General features: G+C 40.6%; 2 protein-coding genes across 3 annotated transcripts in view; one reads left to right on the top strand and one right to left on the bottom strand.

Annotated features, from left to right (window-relative positions):
• Nucleotides 1-2799: 2799 nt before the first annotated feature.
• On the bottom strand, nucleotides 2800-20018 carry rbm27 (RNA binding motif protein 27). 2 transcript variants are annotated; one of them, XM_042499225.2, is made up of 21 exons: nucleotides 19816-20018; nucleotides 18404-18522; nucleotides 17484-17611; nucleotides 17177-17247; nucleotides 16531-16742; nucleotides 15760-16068; nucleotides 14880-15107; nucleotides 14282-14464; nucleotides 13237-13383; nucleotides 12842-12995; nucleotides 12091-12244; nucleotides 11480-11713; nucleotides 11244-11375; nucleotides 10507-10632; nucleotides 10238-10312; nucleotides 9891-10067; nucleotides 9622-9726; nucleotides 7297-7524; nucleotides 7111-7194; nucleotides 6847-6966; nucleotides 2800-5601 (listed from the first exon to the last, which is right to left on the bottom strand). In XM_042499225.2, the coding sequence occupies exons 1-21, from the start codon at nucleotides 19872-19874 to the stop codon at nucleotides 5503-5505; spliced, it is 3144 nt and encodes a 1047-aa protein (XP_042355159.2). In that variant the 5' UTR covers nucleotides 19875-20018; the 3' UTR covers nucleotides 2800-5502. The 2 variants fall into 2 exon arrangements, with proteins under 2 accessions (XP_042355159.2, XP_042355158.2); XM_042499224.2 differs by having other exon boundaries at nucleotides 2800-5604; nucleotides 19816-20017.
• Nucleotides 20019-20222: 204 nt separating this feature from the next.
• The window catches only part of lars1b (leucyl-tRNA synthetase 1b), a 28677-nt gene continuing 26327 nt past the window's right edge, over nucleotides 20223-22572 (top strand). The window contains exons 1-6 of the mRNA XM_042498742.2: nucleotides 20223-20378; nucleotides 20766-20887; nucleotides 21267-21354; nucleotides 21502-21582; nucleotides 21845-21982; nucleotides 22165-22326. Coding sequence (XP_042354676.2) covers nucleotides 20373-20378; nucleotides 20766-20887; nucleotides 21267-21354; nucleotides 21502-21582; nucleotides 21845-21982; nucleotides 22165-22326 — 597 coding nt within the window. The 5' untranslated portion in view covers nucleotides 20223-20372. The remainder of the gene's footprint in view (nucleotides 20379-20765; nucleotides 20888-21266; nucleotides 21355-21501; nucleotides 21583-21844; nucleotides 21983-22164; nucleotides 22327-22572) is intronic.

Genomic DNA, 22572 nt, shown 5'->3' with positions numbered 1-22572 from the left:
TAGTTCAGGTGGCACCGGCGCTGTCCGTGGTGCTGACTTTCAGTAAATGTAAAACGCCAAAAAGCCAACTATAATTGATCAATTTTTTTGGTTCTTCATGCTTTGAATTGTATCTAAGACCTGCATGTTTCTGACCAGTTGACCCAAAGGCCTTGGCCTGCTCTCCTCCCATGTAAACGCCCGTCCTCTGGGCTGCTTTACAGCCTTCTCATGTGGCTGCCTGGTTTAAACTCACAGAGCCCGGGCCGAAAGAGGAGCCAGGCGGGCAAAGGCGGACTGATGACACAGCGGGTCCATCCGATCCTGTTAGCCGCCTCTCTGGTTCCCCAGACTCTGAATAATTTAGCTGCGCGGTGGCAGGCATCCATTACCACGTTGGCATGTTCTTATTCATTACACAGATTAAAACAGCCAAGGTCTTTTCTCACCATGCACACCTGTTGCAGGCGCAAGAGCCAAACTTTCAGAGCTGCATGTGGGCTGGTTAGTTGAATGAAGATAGGAGAGAGAAAGGACATGTAACTCGGATTTGTGCATTTTGCAGATGGATATATATATATATATATTTAGATAGATAGATATATAAACATTCTTGATATTTCATCACAGAGATTATGTACCAGTGGAGAGAGTAATCATATAGCTTTAATAAAATGTATCTTTTATAAGACTATATAAAACATGTAACAAGAGAAAAAAAAAAAAAAAGCAAGTATCCTGTAGGAAAACAGGCAACATGTGAGAAAGCCGCGTGTGTGGAAACCCTTTGAATGTATAAAATGTTTGTCTGAGTAAAAGCCTGAAGTCCCTTTTCTCACCCTCACATCACCCTTTCCCTTTTCTTCCCTCTTAATAGCTGTCATACAGCTGGGGCCATTCATAATTTAGTGGCCATTGTTTACAACTCTGTCACCTCCATGCCTTTTTATATTCTGTAGATTGCTTCTGACATGTTTTATGAAGAGAGCGGTCATGTTGTGGCCAAATGTGACAGCAGCCTATTTTCTTCTCACTCCACATCTGGCCTGCATACAGTACACTCCCCCTAACTACTGTCACAGCATGCATTCATTTACCCGCTGCAGTGTTTAAGTCAAACTTCAGCTAGCTACAATTCAGCAGCTTATTTTAAGGTTTCTCAAATAATTATGATTGAAAATCTGAGTTTGTTTTACAAATTTTAATAACCTTAAAAAGCACTTTTTGTATTTCAAATATCTTGTGTTTGTCATAAATAGTAGCCATTATCGCTCGCTCGCGCTCTCTCTCTCTCTCCTTCTCTCTCTCGCTATATATATATAAATATACACACACAAGTATTTCAATATTAGAAAAAAATCCTACTATTTATTTGTCAAAATTATTATTATTTTTATTAAACTTTTGTTTTTATACGTATAGGCTTATAACAAATTGTATTGGCAGTAATAGGCCTCCACAGTCTCAGTTATATCAGTGCTGGATCTGTCCCCTCCTGGTCACCAGGCCACTGCGGGTCTGGGATCTGCCCCAAAAAGTGTACCATTCAGGCCCCTGCTTGAAAGCCCTTCCCGCGGGGAGAGCCGGAAGCTCTTGCATTAAACTAAACAGACTCGTAGTGTTCTCACTTGACCTCCTAAAGTAAGAAATGCTCGTGCATTATTCAGGGATATTTTAATATGTTGTAGATGTTGGCTGCTGTAATTAAACCGAGCATCAGAGGTCACAGTCTGTGCTGTGACGTGCTGGGATTTGTTTGGGGGCATATGTGTCAAAGGGAGCATCTGCGAGCAATAATTGGTTTATTCTTTTTAGTAAGATAGACAGCATGCAAAGTTTTAAACTATGTTGACTATCCTATTAGATTTGCCCTATGAAATGTGATTTTTTTTTTTTTGTTGTTGCCATAATAGAATTATAATGCCTAAACCTGCAGCAGTAATTATGTTTTACTGGGAATATTTAAAAGCCCTGGATTGATTGTTGGCTACATTGTAATTAAATCATGGGCCAATGGGGCCCTGGAAAACTTTCCTGGGGTGGCCAGATTAGGTCTATGAAAGTCTTGGGGTGGCACACCAAAATAAAAAGCTATTGCTTATTTTAGATACCCCTTTGTTATTGGCCATGCCAGTTTTTCTCTCGCCAAAATTGAGCCTATATTTAGAGCTCCTTCCCAACAAGCTAGCATGACATGGTTTGAATCTATGGAAGGCCTGGGTTGTCCAGTTTTGCAAAAGTTTAAAAAATGAGCACGCCACAGCCTCTTAAGTAATGTTGGCCTCCAGTTTTCAATGATTTAATGGAGGGGGTAGGGCGGCAATTGTATCAGGGTGGCCACGCCCCCCCCAACCACCTGTTAGGGGCACCACTGACCATCACCACAATACATATTAGCTGGCAAAAGTCCCTTAAAATCATCAAGAATCATCAAAGTAACACTGTTCAGGTTTCCATTGATTGCCTTTTGAAATCAGATGTAGTACCTTTATCTCAGTTGGTACTTGTTAACTTGCCAGGGTTTTAACTTACACCCAAGTAACTTTTAAACTTTTTAATTTCACAATCTGAGCACAGCTTGTTTTTGTCTTTTTTGCTCACATTGTCCGCAACGTTGTTTTATTTTCACCTCGCTGCTCACGGCTAAGTGGCCATGGCAGAAGCTCAAAAATGCACTCTGTTGTTCTGTCATATGACAACAGTAAATTAGGTGGAAGGTATTATATAGGGACACCTCGTCTCAGACTCTGTGGCATCTGCCTAGTTAGTCATGTGATATAACATCAGAAAACGTGCAAAATGAAGGAGACCACACAAGAGTTTACGGTAATATTTTCTGGAATGCTTTTGCTTGCATTTTTTTTCCCCTGCCAATATTTACTTCTTCTTTTTTTTGGTCAATTTTCTTCTTTTGTCTCAAAAATGTTCTTTTCTTTTTCCAGATCCAATTCAAATAGTTTTTTTTTTCTTTTCTTCTTTTTTTGATCATCTTTCAAGCACCCATTCCTCCATCTTTATTGGCAAAAGCAAACATGCTGGTAAATTAGAAATCCATTTTTTACAAACAAAATACATGAAGAAAATACATCCACATCCTGCAAATATAAACAGTAACAAATCCAAAACTATTATCCAATAAACATTTTACATTTTTTTTTACACCATTGTGATAGTAGCATACAGAAGATAGTACAAAAAGTGGGAGACCTTCTCTGAATCTTTGCTTACACAAGCAATAACCCTGCCAGTATAGGTGTGTCCTATAGAACTGCCAGTGACCCCATGATAAAAAATATCACATGACCAAAAATCATATTAAAGTATTAAGTGCTAAGAGAAGCGTCAGCTCTCTATCGCACACCTGGACCTAATTTGGATCACCACAGAGGTTTTAATGGGATAATGAGGTCACTGGCAGAAGGCCTCTGAATCATCAGTCAACAGTGAGATATGCAATCCAAACAAGAGCGCTACCGACATTGTAGGTGGGAGGAAATCATGTAGGGCAATGTCTTTCCCACAGTTCTGCACCCATTTCCATGTGGTGCTAGGTAATGTTAAGGAACAAAGGAGACAACTTCTGTTAAAAATTATTTTACCGCCTGTATTCCTATGCAGGGAGAAATCTGCCTGTATTTACGTGCGCATCTCTCCCTGCACATTTGTGTGAAGTTGTGAGACTACTACAGTTAACTAATAAGTTAATATATCTCCTCATTTTTGGTGCTTTAATGTGACTGGTTGTGTTATTGGATATGATCAGTTTAGTTGAGTTATGATAAGCATACGTCAAACAACACATTAGTCTGCATGTAAACATAGTTATTCGTTTCAGGGAAGCAACAAAAGTAAAAACTTTCTAAACTGCCAAACATGTATTGTCTTTCATTGAGCACATTTCAATATGAACTTAATGAATTTTATTCCTCCCACCCTGAGGACTCTAAAGTACAGTATTTGCAAAGAAGGCAAAAATGCAAAATAAAACGTCGTTAAAGGTGCACATTGTGGTTGCAATTGTGGAGTGGGGTTAGAGCACTCTGACAATATTCTGATGCAGGCAAAGCTGCACAAATAATATTGTGAGATGCATGACTCCCACTGCCTTTTGACTAAGTATTTTTTTTCCACAGCTTAGAAAGTTTTTTTTTTTTTAAAGAAATGTGCTACTTAGATGACAAATTTAGTGAAATACCATCTGACTGGTTTAACACAAATGAAAAATTCGTGCGAATAAGCAGAGACGCTAAGCACTCTTGCTTGACCTTTTCTACCTGACTCAACCTTGTCATTTGTTTAAAATGACAGAAAAAGAAACAAAACAAAAAAGTACAACAGTAATTTCTCTTTCAAGCATTTACAAAATTTACAAAAGTAAATCACAAATCTTGTAAAAATTCAGCCATGTGCTGATTGTGTAAGGCAAAGAAATTATATATATATATATTAAAATCAACTGTTCAGTATTACATTCAAACACCTGTCTATGGATCTCACATTTTTTTTAAATGGGCGATCTGATCCGTGTCCTGGCAGGCCCTTTGGATGACCAGGACACAGAAAACAAGTGAAAAATGTTACACACTCTTTGAAAATGTAGAACACCATGTTGGGTGTTAATATTTACACAGAGTGGCACCAGACATTTAGTGAGCGACAAAACACAAGCGGGGAAAATTTAATATTTACTACAAGAGTGTATCTGACGTGCATGGACACGGCAATTTGTAAACATAGTTAAGATTTTTCTATTGCACCAGTATCCTTCTGTACCTGCACTGGCTCTAATATGGTTATGGTACACTATCAGCACCTTTGGGTGCTGGGCAGGGGCGGCTCTGTTTATATAGAATACAACGTGCAAACCAGCATGTATTTATGCCAGCACAGTGAGTCACCGTCAAAAATATTTGGATCCTCTAACATTTTTGGGCTTACCCATACCAAAACAAAGTGAGCAAAGTGAAATGGAAAACCATACCATACTATGCCAATATAGGTACGGCACAGTGCATTTATGCAGTGGAAAAATAAATAAATATCTCTCTGGTAGCAACAGAGAAAACGTTCTATAGGTGAAGGAATGGCTGTCTCTGAACTGAGGACAAGATTTTTCAAAAACTGGTGAGAAAAGAGCTTAAATACAGTATGTATAAAAATACCTATTCACAGTAGACACAAATGTTGTGCATTACTGATATTAATCATCTGGTATGCACACTGAAACTTACATAGGTTTTTCTATCTATAAGAACAACTTAACATTTATCTTTCTCAGCAAAAGTGAGATGTTTTAAATAATGTTCAGTCGAGGGATACAAAAACTGTCTGCCCTCTAAACTCCTTGCGATGTACAGTAAAGTAAATGCGTTTTTTTTTTTTTTTACTTTGATTAGAGTCTAAAATTACTTAGTTTGAAAATACTGGAAAGGAAAAAACGGAGTTGTGGTGATTTTATCTGCACATGGGAAAAAGTAACGACTGATTCTGCTGGAGAGCAGATCATGGCGAATCACAATGCCTTCATCGTCTCCAAGAACGGCTCTCATATTCATCATCTTCATCGTCATCTTCTTCCTCCTCCTCTTCTTCTTCCTCACCGGGCAAATAAGAGCTAGCTTCCTTCTGTTTGTATGGGAAAAAAACCCAAATATATTAAGCTTTGAACAAACAAAACCTGATGAAATAATGTGATGGTCCTTTACGTCACATATTTGTTTTACTACTCATCTGCATCATCGTGTCAATGCTACATCACACGGTGTTTACAAAATTTGAACAAAGATCAATTTCAACTTCCATGAATTGCGCAACAAGAGGAAGGTTTTGTTCCATCCGTCCTATATGAGGAGCATGTCTGCAGGTAGAGAATTTAAGTGAAAAATTCCCACATGAACTACATTTCTTGCTGGTTTTGCTAAACTGTCCAGGGCTACATTCAGACTGCAGTGAAATCAGATCCATTTCTCTAATTAGAAATTTAAGACAGGCTGTTCACATTGTTATTTGCAACTGACCAGACCACATTTGAGTGTCCAAACATCACCAAATTATCTGCGTGGGTTGTGTAGGTAACAACATGGGTGTGAGTAATTATGTAGCTACGCTTTTCAACGTGGAAGCATGACGAATGCAGGTCCATAATGTCTCCCTCCAAATGACTGTGCCGTCAAGTCGCACGCATGAACTCCTCCGCTGCACCGGACAAACCAGACAGACATGTTGTCCTCCATAGTGATCTGCTAGTAGCATCATGGATTTTGCTTAGCGCTTTGATTTGAGACTCTTTGAAATCTGATTTGTGCGGCATTCTAAAATCAATGCCTGGATGCAATCTAGATATGCGAAAAAAAATCGGATCGGGCTGATAGTCTGAACAATGCCTAAGTAATGCATCCGTATCTCTGTGATATCTAAGATACTGGCCTGGGAATGCTATTAATCAACGTGTTCTCCGGTGAACTATTTTGGTCTCTGTCAGAAAAAGTCGTCCCTTCAGGTCACATAACTTCCTCGCACACAAGGAAGTCTGTGACCTCAAAAACCCAACCAAAAACATAAAAATATAGTATGAGGATTTCACCTGACAGTAATGCAGTTTTACTCAAAGGGCTAAGATGCTCTTAGTACTGAGAGGCTTGCCCTGATTTTCCATTGGGAGCAGCAGTGAAAAATTTAGAAGGACTGGGAAGAAATGTACAAGTAAAAATCTGTGAATATAACTAAAACTTCCAAAAGTTTCCTTGCTTGGGATTTTAGTTATACTGTCCATGGACTTGCTTTACTAGTTCCTGGTTGGCTTTATGTTACTAATGATAACACATGAAGCCGTGTTGCAAACTAAGTGTCTGTGTTTGTGCGTCGTACCGTGCTGTCCTCATCTTTAGCCTCTTCCTCCTCTGGCTCTGTTGTAACGGAGGGCGTCTTGGGCTTGTACCAGGAAATCTGCAGCACTCGACCTTTAAACTTAGCTCCCTGGTTAGCTGCCTACAAAACAAAATAGTATAACAACAACAAAATAGTTGCATGTTACGATGATTTTTGTATTTAATTGTAGGTGATAAGAGGGAGGAAAGCAGAGAGAAAGAGAGCAAGAAAAAGGAACAGATGGATTAGTGTCATGTGACTTACATTCTCTGCTTCGCTTCGCGTCTTAAAGGTCATGACGACACTGTTGGCGTCTTGGTCACGGACATCCTCGATCTCACCAAATTTCTATGATTACAAAAGAGTATGAATTTCTGTGTAAATGTTCAACAATCAATTAATTCTCTCTAACAGTTGTCAGTTTTAAAAAAAGGGAAACACAGTCCTCACCACAAAGTGCGGCATTAGCTCTTCCTTTTCTTCCTGCGTGACCCCCAAAATAGCCAGGGCTCTGGGTCTGTGGTCGACCACCATGCGGTTCACCGTCCCGCCTCTAGCCATCATCTCCCGGCTTCGGCCTCTTCCGCGGCCAACATGCATCGCACCGGGCTCCAGCGCCATCTTCCCTCTGCCCCGACCTCGACCCGCAGGGGACCGGATCAGACCCAGTCGAGTTGCCTAAAACAGAAGAGTTCAGGAAGTTTATTGTAAGAAAACAAGCGACTGGCAGCTGCTTTTATAATACAACCAGACATGATGCTATTGTGCTTTTCAGCGTTAAAACAAACAGGCCAGGGAGCTACAGAGTTTAAATTTATCAAAAAAAAAAGAGCTCAGAGCTTGCACCTTCTCTACACTTGATTCTGACCTCCTCCTCTGTCACTCTTCGCCCTTTACCATTAGTTGTCACTCCTCCATTTTTAAAGTGACATCTCCCCGCTTCCTAACCACTCCACAACCTCACAACCACTCTCTCACTTCTTCCTCTAATTGTCATCCCGCGATTTTCTTACAAGGGCCATCGGCTCAAACTTTAATGAGACGCAGCTCCATCAGTGTAGGACCGGGGTCTGATGTGGCTTCGTTAGCAGCTGCTCCTCTGGGCTTGCTTAAGTGGCTTCAGTTTAATGTGCAGAAGGAGGGTTGGGTTTGGATGGATGGAGGAGGGGGGCTATGCATTTTTAAAAACCAGCTAATTTAGGACCCGCAGGGGTAGAGGAGAAAAAAATGCATGCGAGGCATGGTGTTGCTGACAAAAATCTATGTCCTTATTGTGCTGATCTTGTGGCACGGTTGACGTCTTGCCGCCTTGAATGCAGCTTAGAGCCATTATTTTCTTTTCATGGACAAAAAAATGTAATTTTTTGATGAACAGCCTCAGCAAACAGACTCTCAGATCAATGACATGAAATGTAAGAAACAATTATGACCTCGATTGTTGTGGCATCAATAAGAGTATATGCCGATTAACATCCATTTTTGAAGTAAGTCAAACCATATTTCCAAATACCAAAATCTTGACGTCTATCATTAATGTGAAAAACAAGATACCTGCAGATTTTTCCCACCTGCACTGAAACAAAACCTTAAACTTGAATTCAGACAAAGAGAAGCTACGTGATTGCGTATTGTCTTGCATGTTTCCTGTTATAATTTTCACTCTGCCCCTTTATGCCCATTTGTTACTCACATACCAATCATATGTTAATAGCTGCATAATTTAACTCTAAAATTGTCATATTTAATGAGATATCCCTGAAAGCATGATTTCTATCCCCTCTTACAGTTTTAATGCAGCTGTGAAATTTTCTCAGTTTTAGTATTACTTCAAATCACAGTTGCAGCCTATGACTGTTGCTATTGACACTTTATTTTGTAGTAATTTAGAAAAAGAAAAACAATCACAGACTTTTGTTTATCAGCAGTTCAAACCTCAAATGTAACAGCTGTCATGATGACACTGATCAGCTGTGAATAGTAGCAGCTCATAGTCTCATTATGATTACCATTATGACCACAGTTTATGCATTAAATACCATAACAGTCACACAGCAGTTTTAACCATTTACTTCCATCATCTCTTACATCAAATATCAAATCATCAAATATTACAATAACAAAACTGATGAAAACATAAGGATTTATTTGTTATTCCGGTCTGCAGATCAAAATGTGGCTTTTATCTTTTTTAATTGTTGGACTTTCACATTTTGTGCAAAATACTATTTGGATCCTCCCTGTGCATCGTCATCAACTATATAAATAATTGACAAATAATTTGATAATCAAATAATATGGTTTGGTATTTAATGAAAAACTGTCATTCTCTGATGCAATCTTCTTACATATGATTTTTTTTCTGGTTTGAGGATGCCCTCTTGAGCTTTGGGAAACACTGATAGACATGCATTTGCATTTTACAGACCTAACAACAGATTACAAATTAGACAAATTGATTAATCGACAATAAAATAATTGTCAGCTGCAGCAATATTTGGATGTGCATGTTGCTTTCTCTTTTCTGCTTATCTATCATCAAGCAGAGTAGAGATATATGAAACTATTATCTTGTTTGCACACTTCCTCTCAGGCATTTCTTGGTATTACATCCTCAAATTCAGCCCTCAAGAAAAGTGCTGATGATGAAAGATACTGTCACTCTCTATCTCTTTGTGTGTGTCATTGTAGATCCGTTTGTGGCAATGTTAGCTATTTTTCAGTTGGCCCATGGTTGCGTACTGTGCGTTTGTGTGTGTGTGTGTATGTATATATTACCTCCACCTGTAACTGTCCCAGTTTTCTCTTTAGGTCTGTTGTATCCTCTCCAGAGCTCATCTTCTTGTGAAAGTCCAGCTCAGCATCCAGCAATTCCTTCTGGGCCTGGTCACACATCATGTAAAATAAGAAAACTCTGTCAGTTTTTCATTTCTTTTCTGTTCTTAGTGAACAGTTTCAAAATAGATCTACAGTGCCAGGACAGAACTCACACCCGACTGTCCTTGTGTCAAAGATGATGTACACCGTCTGAAAGGACCTAAACTTACATCAGTCTTAGTCTTTGACTGGTTGTGGTTGGGCTTGGCACTAGAGACCAGTGAGGCTGGGTTCATTTCATTCTGCAGCTGTGCAATTTTGTCTGTAAGCTCCTTCAGGGTCTTCATGATGTTTGCCCTCTCCTCGGGTTTCATCCCTCGGTTCTTCTCCAGGCGGTTTATCAAGGCCTGGAAGAAGGAGGATGACAAGCATTGAGAGAGCAGAAGGTGTGGTGGAGGTTAAGTAGAAAGCAAGAGCTAGGCTTAAACAGAGCACAGGAAAAAAAAAGATGAGGAGAAGATCAGCAGTAGTTGCAGAGATGAACAGAAAGAAATGTTTTTTTTTAGGCCAGTCTTACCTTTTGACACTCAATCTGTGTCTTCAACATTTCCTGCTTCTTCTTTCTCATGTCCTGCTGGAGTTTCAATGCTTCCTAAATTAAAAAAAAAAGGACATTTAAATTACATTCAGAGAGGTGGAAAACACACAATTCGCTGTTGGTGGACCTTTAATTTCTCAGTGGTGGCCTGCTTCTCACTGCTGACCCCTGAGAGAAACAAATGACTAATTCTAACTCTGCTATTTTTGTACCAGTCAAAATATGTATTAAAAAATAAAGCCCCATGCCTGTTTCTTCTTGAGGACTTCCTGTGCTTCTAGTGCTTTTCCCGTTTTCCCAAGGCTCTTTGAGGATGACTTGAGGGCTGTGGAAGCGTAGGGGCCCTTCTGGGTGTTTGTCAGTGCAGGCGCCACCTTAGTGCCAAAGAGAGAGAGCGAGAGACACATTTAGGTCATCGGAACGAGCCTGTGTACAGCTGCAGGAGACACGCGCAGCAATGCATTGTTAAGTGCCAACAAATGATTATTTATTCTTCTGCACTGCTGCTTTTCTTAAATCCTCTTAAGCTGTGTGAGGCTGGCTGGGCTGCAATCCTTTTGTCTCCCTGAGGTCTCTGAACTCATGGCGGTAACAGAGTTCTCCTGTTTGCAAGAGCACACACCGGCTGGGTGTGTTGATCCCGATATCAGCGTGTCATGAATACTCCACCTACACAGTTCTGCTTTGACAAGTGCAGCAGCTTCTGTCACAGACAGATCTCTCCATCATTTTGAGAGCCTTTAGACTGGATGCACTGACTGACAGTCCTGATAATATTAAACTGAGCACGATAATACATTAGACTAAGATGGTTAACACGGTTAACATTATATCTGCTAAAACATCAGCATGCCAGCAGTCGTTGTGAGCACTTTAGCATGCTGACATTAGAATCCTGCTTCAAGTACCACTGAGCTCAAGTAAAGCCTGACCCAGGGCTGGCATCTCCAGACAGACACACACATGCATAGAGACTAGAACGTACAGTGACAGCGTCTGTGTTTGGGTTCAGGCTGTCCGGCTTGGTTGTGGCTGCGACCCCAGGCGCTGTTGGCAGGCGATGCTTGGGTACAGTCTTGTTCAACACATAGGCTGCTGGATTGTGCTGCTTGATCGCCTGCAGATTTTTTTTAAAAGAAAAGAAAAAAGTCAATCTTATGAAAGGGCTGCATAAGGGTGGCAAAACTACGAGCTCTGTGTGTTGTAGCGCTTTATAGTGACCTTATGCATGTTGCTGTGCTGCGGCCCCTGGTTGGGCGCTACCCCAGCCACCTGGCTCCCTGAGCTCTGCTCCTGCTGCTGAAGCGCTGTGGTGTTGGTGCCGGGCTCGCGGTGCCAGTACACGCGGATGAAGCGGTTGTTGAGGACCGCCTCGATGCTGGATATGGCCCGTCTGGCCTCTTCATTCTTTGTGTACTGGATCAATGCCGCCTCTGGGTCTCCGCCAAACACCACCTGGATTGAGAGAAGAGCGTGCAGATTAGGGATGTGTAAAAAGATGAGACAAATTCTTCTGCAAAGCTGAACTTCATGAACTCGTAGGTGAAGATTGAGCTATTCACATTTGTCCCAAACTCAATATATTAATTTACAAACTTTTTAATAGTCATTTTCCAAGTTTTGTTGACAGTCTGAAGGTGTATGTGGGCCTTATTTAGTAAATGTGACGTCCTGTTTCGTTGTATGCCTATAATGTGTCTTGAAAAATGTATTTTTGCAGACCTTTGCTTCAATTATTTCCAACAATTCTACCATTACTAATCTAAACTTCAACAAAAACAACAGAACTTTGCAGGTTTGTTTCGTGCAACGCAGTAAATAGTAAAATGTACCTGGATATTGACGATGGTTCCAAACTTGCTGAAGTGCTCGTTGAGCTTGGTGATGTTGTTGAGCTCACGTGGGATCTTGCGCACCTCCAGCTTGGTGTTCACGTAGTGATACCTCTTGGGAAAAGTGTTCTTATGTTGGTTGTTAAAGCCCGGCCTACAACGTAAAAAAGACTGATATTAACATCTGAAGTTTGTGCAAAGAATTTGTTTTACAGAGAAATTCATGGAAAAAGAAGAAAAGCTCATCAACATTTAAATTGGGCAAGATCACTAACAATGATAGGCAGTGAATTAAAACCCAGACTGACAACCTCAGGTTCGAGTTTCCGCTTTTAGACTTAAGTTCCTGAAAGCCACATGCTCAGTTATACTTGAAAAAGAGGAGCATGTGTCAACCTGGTTGACACTCAAGTTGGATTACAAGTAGAGCCTTTGCAATGGAAGCATCCTGGTCATGAGATGAGTCTGCACCTGCTTCCCACAATGGACACAAAAGATAGTCTCCTGACCTATGAGTCAGCTTGGCTTGAAACAAGGCTCCCATTGCAGTGTCCGGAAATGAGGAGGCAGCGATTTGTTTGATCAAATTACCACTGGCCAGTTTGTTTCTTCAAATTTCTTAATGAAACAAGAACTTCTTTTGTTGCGATAGTACAGATTTAGTTTTATCTATGTGACAAGACTTCAAAATTGCCTTAAAAACATCTTATTTTGGAGTGAAACTTGTAAAATGTGTCTTTAAAATCCTTACTTCTCCATCCAGGTTTTTTTGGCCGCTGGTCCCTCAGCTGTACTGGGTCCCATGGTTCTCTTCCTGCTGTCCTGCTCCGTGTTGAAACGGGACACGTTACTTCCAGGAGTGCTTGCTGCAGTGGCAGGCTCTGTTTGGATCACTATGTTGGCAGCTAGAAGACAAACACAGACGAGAACAAAAAGAAACAATAATAAACAATAGAAGCGTCTGCATTTTGTCCCCGTCACACAGAATGTTTTCATGTTTGGATCCCGCTCCTAATTAATTTACCATTCAATTATCCTCATCTTTTCTTTTTAATTACAGAAGCAGTCACACTTTTCCAATAAAATCCCATCATTCCATCAGTGCCCAGGACTAGTTTGGGGAAGAAGAAAGTCAATGTTTGCTACCTCTGGAGCCTTGTCCTTCGCTGGAAGTGAGGCCGATAAGGTTGGGGCGCTGGGTCTGCACCCGGGGAATGAACTGACGGTAAGGGTTACGACCTGCTGCAGTCAGGCCTGGCGATTCTGGGTTATAGCCCTCTGGATCGTAGTTATCTAATGTATAGAAATGAACACACAGATAAAACACAAAAATACTAAGGCTTAGAATGAATATAAAACATTTTAAGTCATGAAATATGTGAATATGTGAAAAAAAATAGTACAATGACATCAAACAGTCCTGCATAAATAAATGCTTAAAGTGACTTATGTAGCACACAACAACAATGCAAAAAATGTGACGGGTTTCAATGTGTACTATGGAGTGACAGCAACCTGTGAGAGTCTATTATTATTAGAGGAGAAAATATATACAAATTCAGAAAATAAATTAAATAATACAAAGAAAAAAACTGTAAATTAATAAATAAGATTTAAACATCATAAGGTGATTATTATTATGGTTAGCCACAGCTTACTGTAAAATAAAGGCGACGTTTAACAAAATAGAATTTCCTATGTGATTGTGATTTTAGATGTCTAAGTTGAATTAAGGTCAAACCCTGAGTTTGTAATTAACTAAAAATAGACCCATTAAACTACGCCTTTTTTGTTTAACTTGAATTATTCATCAGCAGGATTAAGGGAAAAGCACTCAACACAATATGATGTAGCAGAGTTAATGTAAATTGTTCTCAGCTATTTTGTCTCTTTGGTTATTGAACAGTGCTACCCTCTGGTCAACAGCTGTTACTGCAGCCTGAAGAAACGTGAGCGCATCCACTGCAATGTCACATACAACCAACTTATGATGAGAGAAAACAGAAACATAGGGTACTCAAAAAGTCAACAAAAAGCAACTTAACACTTACTACCTTAATCATTTCAACATTCACTCTATTAAGTCATATCTACTATAGTTAAACACAAAAGAAAACAGCAGAGATGGAAATAGAGCAGGAAATAAATATAACATTTTCCCAATCTGAATAGGAAAAGCATCACTGCTTACATTCAGACTGGACATATTGGGGACGAAGAGACACAGATGAGGACGAGGAGGGAGGAGGTGGAAGAGGAGGAGGAGGAAGAGTAGGTGGCAGCCCCACGCCAGGCGGTCCAATAGGAGGAGAAGACGTGATTGCCGTTTGGTGGTTGGGGGTATCAATCCCACTGGTTGCTATCAGTGGGGGTCCTGAGGGAGACAAAAGCCCAAGCTAATGTCTCAGGTGTATCACAGGTATGACTCTTTGGTTTGTGCGCCTAAAACATTTTTCATGCCACAGAGGTTGCCTTGATGTGACAACGAAGGCAGTTCAATGCAATTATTCAACTTTACAAAAAACAAACAACAAAAAAATATATATTTTGCTGATATATAGCACATCAGAAAATAAACTTTACAGTAAGAACGTGGATAGAAAACATGGAGGAATTTTTTTTTTTTCTAGTGATGCGACCTAGCTGCCGTGATGTGTAGAAATCATAACTCACCAGTCACTTTCATATTTTTACTAGCCACTGGAAATGTTCCTGTACACATCAAATGGCACAACATATGTGATTTCTAGAAATTGTCAGTTTGTCACCAGTGTGGCGGTGCTACTCACCAGTCATGGGGAAGACACCTGGTGGTGGTGGCTGGCCGTAGGGTGGCATCGCGGGCATCCTAAGGGGAGGAGGTGGCTCAGTGATTGGGGGCATAGGCAGGCCAGCGGGGGGCATAACAGGCGGAGGAGGGAACGGAATCATGTTGGGTAGATTGACATCATCAACGATGAGAGGGTCGTTGCCGTGATCGAAAGGACAAAGGTCACCACGGACACAAAATCCCTTTTCTGTATGTGGAAGGGAAACAGATGTCAAAAATTTGCAAACAAACACCCACTAGCAATCTTCAACGTACTTTTCCCTCAGATTCTCTAGAGTTTATAACCTTCTGTAATCCTTCTAAAGGGTTTGGGCTCTTGGAAGTCAAATTCATTCAGAAAAATACAACAGAAAGGAGAATAAGAACAAAAGAAACGGGCAAGGAGAATAAACAAACAAGATGAAAGCCTGCCCAAGTTCAAAAGCAGCTTAGAAATATAGCATTTACCCCACAGCCTCATTAAGAGATGGGGTCCCTGGTGTCTGTGTTTGAGCACTGTGATAGATAGCAGTGTGCTTCAGGGACAGTGGGTAAGTTTAAACCCTCTTGTGTCTCTGGGGAGAGGTGGGACTGAGCATGCTTGCTTTTCTGCCTTCCACTGGGGAGAAGAGAGGGAGTGCTAAACACTGGTCATTAGCGATGAGACTAAACAAGACAATCGATAACCCTCGTGGGAACATAATGATAGCGTTTAAGCATCAAACATCAATGACTACATCATGTAACAGGGAAAAAGACTCATCAATATGCTCTGGAAGGAACGTTTCAGCCAAGAAGAATAAGAATTGATAGAAAGCATGAACAAAAGGCAAGGAAGAGATGATTCGTCCTGTTCTTACCATCATAGTCCCTGCAGCGCTGTTTAAGCGAAGCACTTTTGTTGCTGAATGGCTTGCCAACACCATCTTGCCTCTGGGTGCCGTAGTAGCCAGACCAGCTGTCTGTAGTGCTATCGGGCAGGTGAGCCGGTGTTGCTATGGGAACACCTCCAGCTCCTGAGACTCCAGCGGACGATGAGGAGGAAAAGGGGTGCAGAGGTGTGGGCAGGGGTAGGAGAGGCGGCTGGTGCTGCTGCTGTGAGCCGGATGTATTGGAGGAGTTGTAGCAGTCTGTATCTTTCCTTTCTAACTCAAACTTTGACTTGAAGTCTGTGAAAGACGAGCAGAAATAGAGGTTAACAAAGCACGAATAAGCAGTACAGCAGAATCATGGACCACAGCGGTAATATAAATTAAAAACCACTGCTTCTCTCATCATGCCAAACAGATGTAAATTACCGTAACCTCGATGGTGATTAGGCCAATTCCAGGCCGTGTTGTTGAATCCCCACTGATGTGATCGCAAAGCTGTCCACATCCTTAACGATAACAACTCCCAGCAACACTAAATCCACCAGAGAACAATACAAACGGCTACATCCAGGACTCTCTTCAGTCTGCTCTCAAAAAAACTAAGCACCTCCGTGCACCTCACACTCAGGATGTCTCCAGCAGCACATCTGCATCACTAATGCACAGTTCGACTGTGCTCACAGGAGCCTCAGAAACTTCTACACTCCTGGGTCTGCTCCCCTGTGCTGGTTGTCATTGGTTGTGTGGGAACCTTCTCACCTCTGCCGCCTCTGTGCTCCCTGTCCCAGCTCTTTCCTCGGCTGCCACTCCTGCTCCGGCTGCGACTGCGGCTCCGGCTGTAGCTCCTCCCGCGGGGGCTGCCTCTGCGGCGCTCGTGACGCTCTCGCTCGCGGTGGGAGTCGCTGCCGCTTTTCCCGTGCCGATCGAAGTCGCGGCGCTTGCGTTCATCTCGCCTCCTGTCATCGCGGCTCCTGTGTGGTTGAGGAATTAGAGGGAATGTATTTGAGTTATTATCTTTATACCCCTTTAAAATCCAACAAACATACTTAAGAGAGCTGGATTGAATCTTAAACCAGCTTACCCAAATGTGGATCTGAGGTGGGATTATATCAAAGCACACATCACAATTCAACTGTTACTTTAAATTATAACAGTTCTTGTAATGTCCCATCTGTTTTTGTAATAGGTGTGTTATAGACAGGAGACAGGCTACCTGACACCAGGGCCTTCATTAAGCTAAAAGCAGGACGCATGGGATTTCAGGCTAACCATACAAAAATACCCACATGTTGTATAATTTTTTACTTTTATCAGCAGAAAGAATTTAAGACCCTAAGTATTGGAAATGTCATGAGTATTAAGGCCTTAACTGTGTTTAAACACATCTCAGAAGCCACAGCCATACCTGGACTCGTTGAAGTTCCTCAGAGGACTTCTTCGCCTCCTGTTGTCCCTCTCCTCCTCTGGAGTTTCAGCCTTGAGGAAAAAGAAAAAGTTACTTTACCTAAACTCTTATCTATTTTATGTTTTTAAAACAGAAGCAGATTCATATGTTGAGTCCTATAATAATGAGATATTTATCAAATCCTACTTATCTTCAAAAGTACTTTAAGATGCTTTAATATGTGAAAATACTTTTTTTTTTCCACAGGAAAGCGATTCATCTTTAAAGTCTTTCTATAGCCAATACATTTCTCACCAACTCTTCTTACCTCCACAACATCAGATTTGACTGCAGGTGGTTTGACTTCTTCTTTAGGAACTTCTTTAGGAGCAGGATTTCCCAGGTAATTCTTGGTAGTCAGACATTCAAAAAGTTTATCGACGAATCCTGTTGTCTCTGCATAGACAGCATGAATCAAGTTAATAGATTTAATCTTTTGCATGAATTGCGTGCAGTTTAGCCCATCCCCCCCGAACGAGCAAATTCACCCTCAGGCATGAAATTTAAAAGCTGTCCTCCTGAATTACACACAATAAATATTTCTCTGATTCTGGCAGCGCTAAATATAGTCAAATTTTAATTAACGCCAAATAAATAACAACAGAAACAGTACACAGATTTAACAAGAAAAAGTGGCTTGATAAAAATTTCACACAGTAAGAGGAAATGCTATTAAAAAAAGACAGCACATTCAAAGTGAGAATTTGAACCAATTATTTGAATGCAATCTTTAAGTGTTATTACAAAACTAAGGGCTACAATAGTTGAGCCCTGTGTTGTGATTTCGTACGGGAAGACTTTTAACTTCAATCGGTAGATGTTCTGGAACAAAACCTAAGATGTTGCTGCAAAGGCACAGAACTTAACTAAAGTTTTAAACCCTAATTCTCATTATCTGATAAAGTGATCGCTGAGACGTGTAACCATCACCAACCCAATCAAATTCCGTGACTGTGATTGTACAGACTATCAAAAGAAAAGTGAAACCATTAAATCCTTTCATCGAGTCAAGAAAAGAGAGCACAACACAACTCAAGATAAGCATGTTGATGCTTCATGTCATACAAGCTGTAGACATTAAGAGGGGGGAATAAAATTACTTTCAAATTATTTAACACCCTCTAGTGTCAATATAAAAACAGTGTGTTGCATTCACTCTCTTAAAGAAGCGTTGTGTGGCATTCATACCTTTTTGTAGGAAGACATCAAGCTGATCAGCACAAAGTGCCTTGAGCTCTTTCTCTGGTTTGTCCTTCTTCACAAGAGCCACCACATAGTTGGCTAATGCAGAGGGGTCAGCATCACATCTGTGGGTTAAAATATACGCATTTTCAATTTCAGCTATCCAGATTTTTACTTGACCAGTAATATGCAAAAGAGGAAAACAATGCAGCTTTTACCAAATTATGACACAGAAGTGACAAAAGGGGGAAGGCAGAAAACTGAATTCAAAGTCATAATAAGTCCAACTGCATTATACTGTATGTCAGCAAGATGTGCGACGCCCAACTGTCCATGCATGCATTTCAAACCAAACCTAAAAACAAGCAGGGCAAAGCACTGCTGCAAAACTCCAGAAAATAGCATCCAAACTTTCAAACCAAATGACCCCTCATAATTCTACTGTACAAAATCTTTACATGCAAACAGATCATGCTAGAAGTCGTGTTGGGGCAAACACACAAAGCTCCAGACAAGAAAGCAATCTTTACAGCTCCAAGCTAATATATAACTAACTGGATAACTAACTGGCTCGTGTATTGGAAAAAAACTCAAACTCTACTACCTTCACTTCTATTTGACCTTTAAGAACCAATAGGGTCGGAGATTAATGCGCCTGAAAGTAATGTCAGTGAGAATTATTTTTGTAAAGTTGACAAAGTGCAGCAGCTTTGAAAGCCTGGCTTAGTATGCGAGACAGTAGGCAACTGTTCCCACATCATGCATGCAACTGTGCACAACACCATCCAGCAGTAACTCCTCTTTGCATCGACTCCTCGTCAATCGCTCAGTTAAATGAATATAACATAAAACGTTTAATGTACATAAAATCCATCAGAGTGCTTTCTTTGGCAACAAGTGAGTCCTCTTATCAATACGATGTAATTTTACATTTGAAAGACAAGGAGAAAGAGTAAGAGTGCGTGTAACTATGGTAACTCGAAAAGTAAACACTTATTATTCATTAATAAACATATGTATTTCTCAGTAACGTAACGCTGGATGTAGTCAACACTTATTTGAATCTCAGGTAGCAGCATACAAGTTATCTGTTGCAGCTTGATAGCTTGCTACAGAGCTGTGATAAAGTCAGATTATCGCGGGCTAACTTAAGTGCTCAACTAATATAAAATACAAGTGCGACAAACGCTCTACATCGTGCACAGTATGTATTTATTTGGCTTTAGATAATGCGAAGTCCTGCAGTCTCTGTTTGCTGTGAAAATCCAGCTAGCGGCAACGGCGGTTTGCTAACTCGTGCAAGAATTTGCCATTAGATTCTAGCAAGCCCCCCATTGATGGCTGGCTAACCCTCTGGCTAGCAAGCTAACGTAGCTACGTAGCGTGCAAGCTAAATGTCATTTCAATTCAACACTCACATTGGCTCCAAGAGTTTTGCCAGCCACGACTTCAAGGCTTCAACATTCTCTATGATCATCGTGAGAAAGACTATAATACTGTCTATAAAATGAAAGTGCGTTTCGACAACCCTGCTTTCATCGTCTATAAATTTATAAGCTTTAAGGCCTTCTGTCTCTCTTCACTGGCAGGTCGGACAAAAGTGGTTTACGGCATGGCAACACAAATTAAGTTGTCGTAACGCAGGCCTGACGACGGACGTTATGATCATATCGTGTCATTATTTAACTGTTGTTTATTTAATTCACATCAGTGGCCGTGTCGATGCGTATTAAAATATGTAGTGTTTTGAAAAATATATAATAAAAAAAGACCTATTTCGCACACGTTCGCTAACGATACGACTCATAATAAGTTCTCCGGACTACATTTCCCAGATAACAACGCGAGGAGCTGGTTGTGGGTGTCATCAGCCAGACACCGGTGGCGTGGGTTTCCCTTGTCAAACTGGAAACTACTTCTACTGTTTCTCCTGTCTAAACAATAGAATAGCGAATCGCCCATATTTTGAGTCAAAATGACGGTAGGTCCATTGTTCAGTTTATCTTTAGTTTGGAGCGGTTAATGCTGGTTTGTAGGCAATAGTAGCGCTTTGTCTCATTAACTTACTGTAGCTGTTAGCCAAGTTAGCTAACATAAGCTAACGTGTAGTTGTCGAGCCAACTGCAAAGACAGATTTGTGAGAAATTTGACTCAGTAGGACCAGAGATTTGAGTTGTGGTCTTGTTAAACATACATTGTTTTTTTCAATTACTTTATCTTGAAAGCGCTAATATTATAGAACACTTAACGATTCAATAAAAGTGGGTTATGTTTTGTTATAAAATAATCAGTATTGAGTTGACTGCAGCTGCTGGCTTTTTTTTTTTTTCTCGAGTAAACTCTCGTGTTGCTCGTCATTGTATTTCAGGAGCGGAAAGGAACAGCAAAGTTGGACTATTTGAGAAAGATTGAGACAGAGGTCCAGGAGAAATGGGAGAAGGAGAAGGCATTTGAGCATGATGCACCGACAACAGTTGGAGAAAGCACAAAGTGAGTACCTATCTTGACAAGGGACCATATGCTCTATTCCCGAAGAGTGTTACTCTTTTTCATACACCTGACCCAGGTATGGTTTAATATGCACGTACAAGACCTTTTTTTCTGATGCAACAATGAGCACTCAGTGTTCTTAAATGGTATTGTAGGTATGTTATTGCTGTTGAGGAAAAAAACAAAACAAGCCCTGCAAGTGTTGTTGAAGCTCTGAACTTGTTTGGTGCACTTAACATACTAAGACTGAGCTTTTGACACTGATGTTTGCCACATAATTCTCAGTTGATGCTGCTTTGCTTGGAAAAATGTGCACACACATATAAAATCCTTTTGATCCTAACTGCATATTTTCAAATATCATTTTTTTTCCTTGCAGCAAAAACAAGTACTTTGTCACCTTTCCCTACCCTTACATGAATGGCCGACTGCACCTGGGCCACACCTTCAGCTTGTCAAAGTGTGAGGTAAGGTTGCTTACAAATCAGACATAGATGTACACCAAGACAATAACTTTTTCTTTGTGCACTATTAAAAGATGCTTGAGATATTAATATTCAACTTATCATAACTCGTATCTGACTCGCTGCTGATCACTTCTTTTTTTCTTTCAGTTTGCGGTTGGTTACCAGTCTCTGAAAGGAAAAAAATGCCTCTTCCCATTTGGACTGCACTGCACAGGAATGCCAATCAAGGCTAGTGTTTTTTCTTACAGTCCATCACATTAGTCCAAAGGAAAACGGAGGTGAAAGTACTTTTACGTATGATGAGCGTTAGCATTGCTGAACATCATCGTTCCACTTTTTGTTCAACAAACACAAAATGCAAGTTGCCACCAACGGCATTCTGTTGTTAACTTTACACACACACACACACACACACACACACACACACACAAACTTCCGTTTCCTTTTTTTCCTGTATTCATATTGTTTACATCCATATTATCTCCTCCAGGCCTGTGCAGACAAGCTGAAGAGAGAGATGGAGCTGTATGGAAACCCTCCACAGTTTCCAGATGAGGAGGAAGAGGAGAAGGAGAAGCCTAAGACATCTGATGAAATCATCATCAAGGACAAAGCAAAGGGCAAGAAGGTCAGGATCTGAGAGACCAGTTTTATGGCATTTTTCACATGGGGATGGAAAAATACAGAATTTAGTGAAAGTTTTTTTCACATCTAAAAGTCATTATTCTGCGTTTTCCTTTGTTAGAGATTTCACAAAAGATGTGCCAATATACATCAATTTCATCCCTCCTCCTTTATATCCTCTGTTAGAGTAAAGCAGCAGCCAAATCCGGAACCGCCACTTTCCAGTGGGACATTATGAAGTCTTTGGGCCTCAGTGACCAGGAGATTGTCAAGTTTGCCAACGCTGAACACTGGCTGGAGTACTTCCCTCCTCTGGCTGTCAGAGATCTCAAAATGATGGGAGTCAAGGTGATAACTAATTGTAATCATGTAACAACTGTTTGTTATTTACCTTTTATGATCCTCTATACCATGATTTATGACAAACATAATTATTTTCAAGGGTAAAATAAAATTCACTTTTGAGGCAAAATATCATGGAGCTATGATCTATACATATGTGTTATAAAGTACACACCGGAGTGATATGCTTGTTTGATAACCAGAATTCACCAGAATATATCGTTCCTTTGGATAAATAAACCAGATTATTCA

Source organism: Plectropomus leopardus, chromosome 15, assembly GCF_026936395.1.
Source record: "Plectropomus leopardus strain MGB_pleo_1.0 chromosome 15, ASM2693639v1, whole genome shotgun sequence".
NCBI lineage: Eukaryota > Metazoa > Chordata > Actinopteri > Perciformes > Serranidae > Plectropomus > Plectropomus leopardus.
Note: the sequence above shows the minus strand (reverse complement) of the source record. Positions and strands in the feature narration are given on the sequence as shown.

Excerpts from the sequence above, each read along its gene's own strand:
- rbm27 (XM_042499224.2), bottom strand. The coding sequence starts at position 19,874 with ATGATCATAGAGAATGTTGAAGCCTTGAAGTCGTGGCTGGCAAAACTC. Across the intron at positions 15,108-15,759 it reads GCGCTGCAGGGACTATGATG|AAAAGGGATTTTGTGTCCGT; the intron begins GTAAGAACAGGA and ends TTCCACATACAG. Across the intron at positions 10,068-10,237 it reads CACAGATTGAGTGTCAAAAG|GCCTTGATAAACCGCCTGGA; the intron begins GTAAGACTGGCC and ends TCCTTCTTCCAG.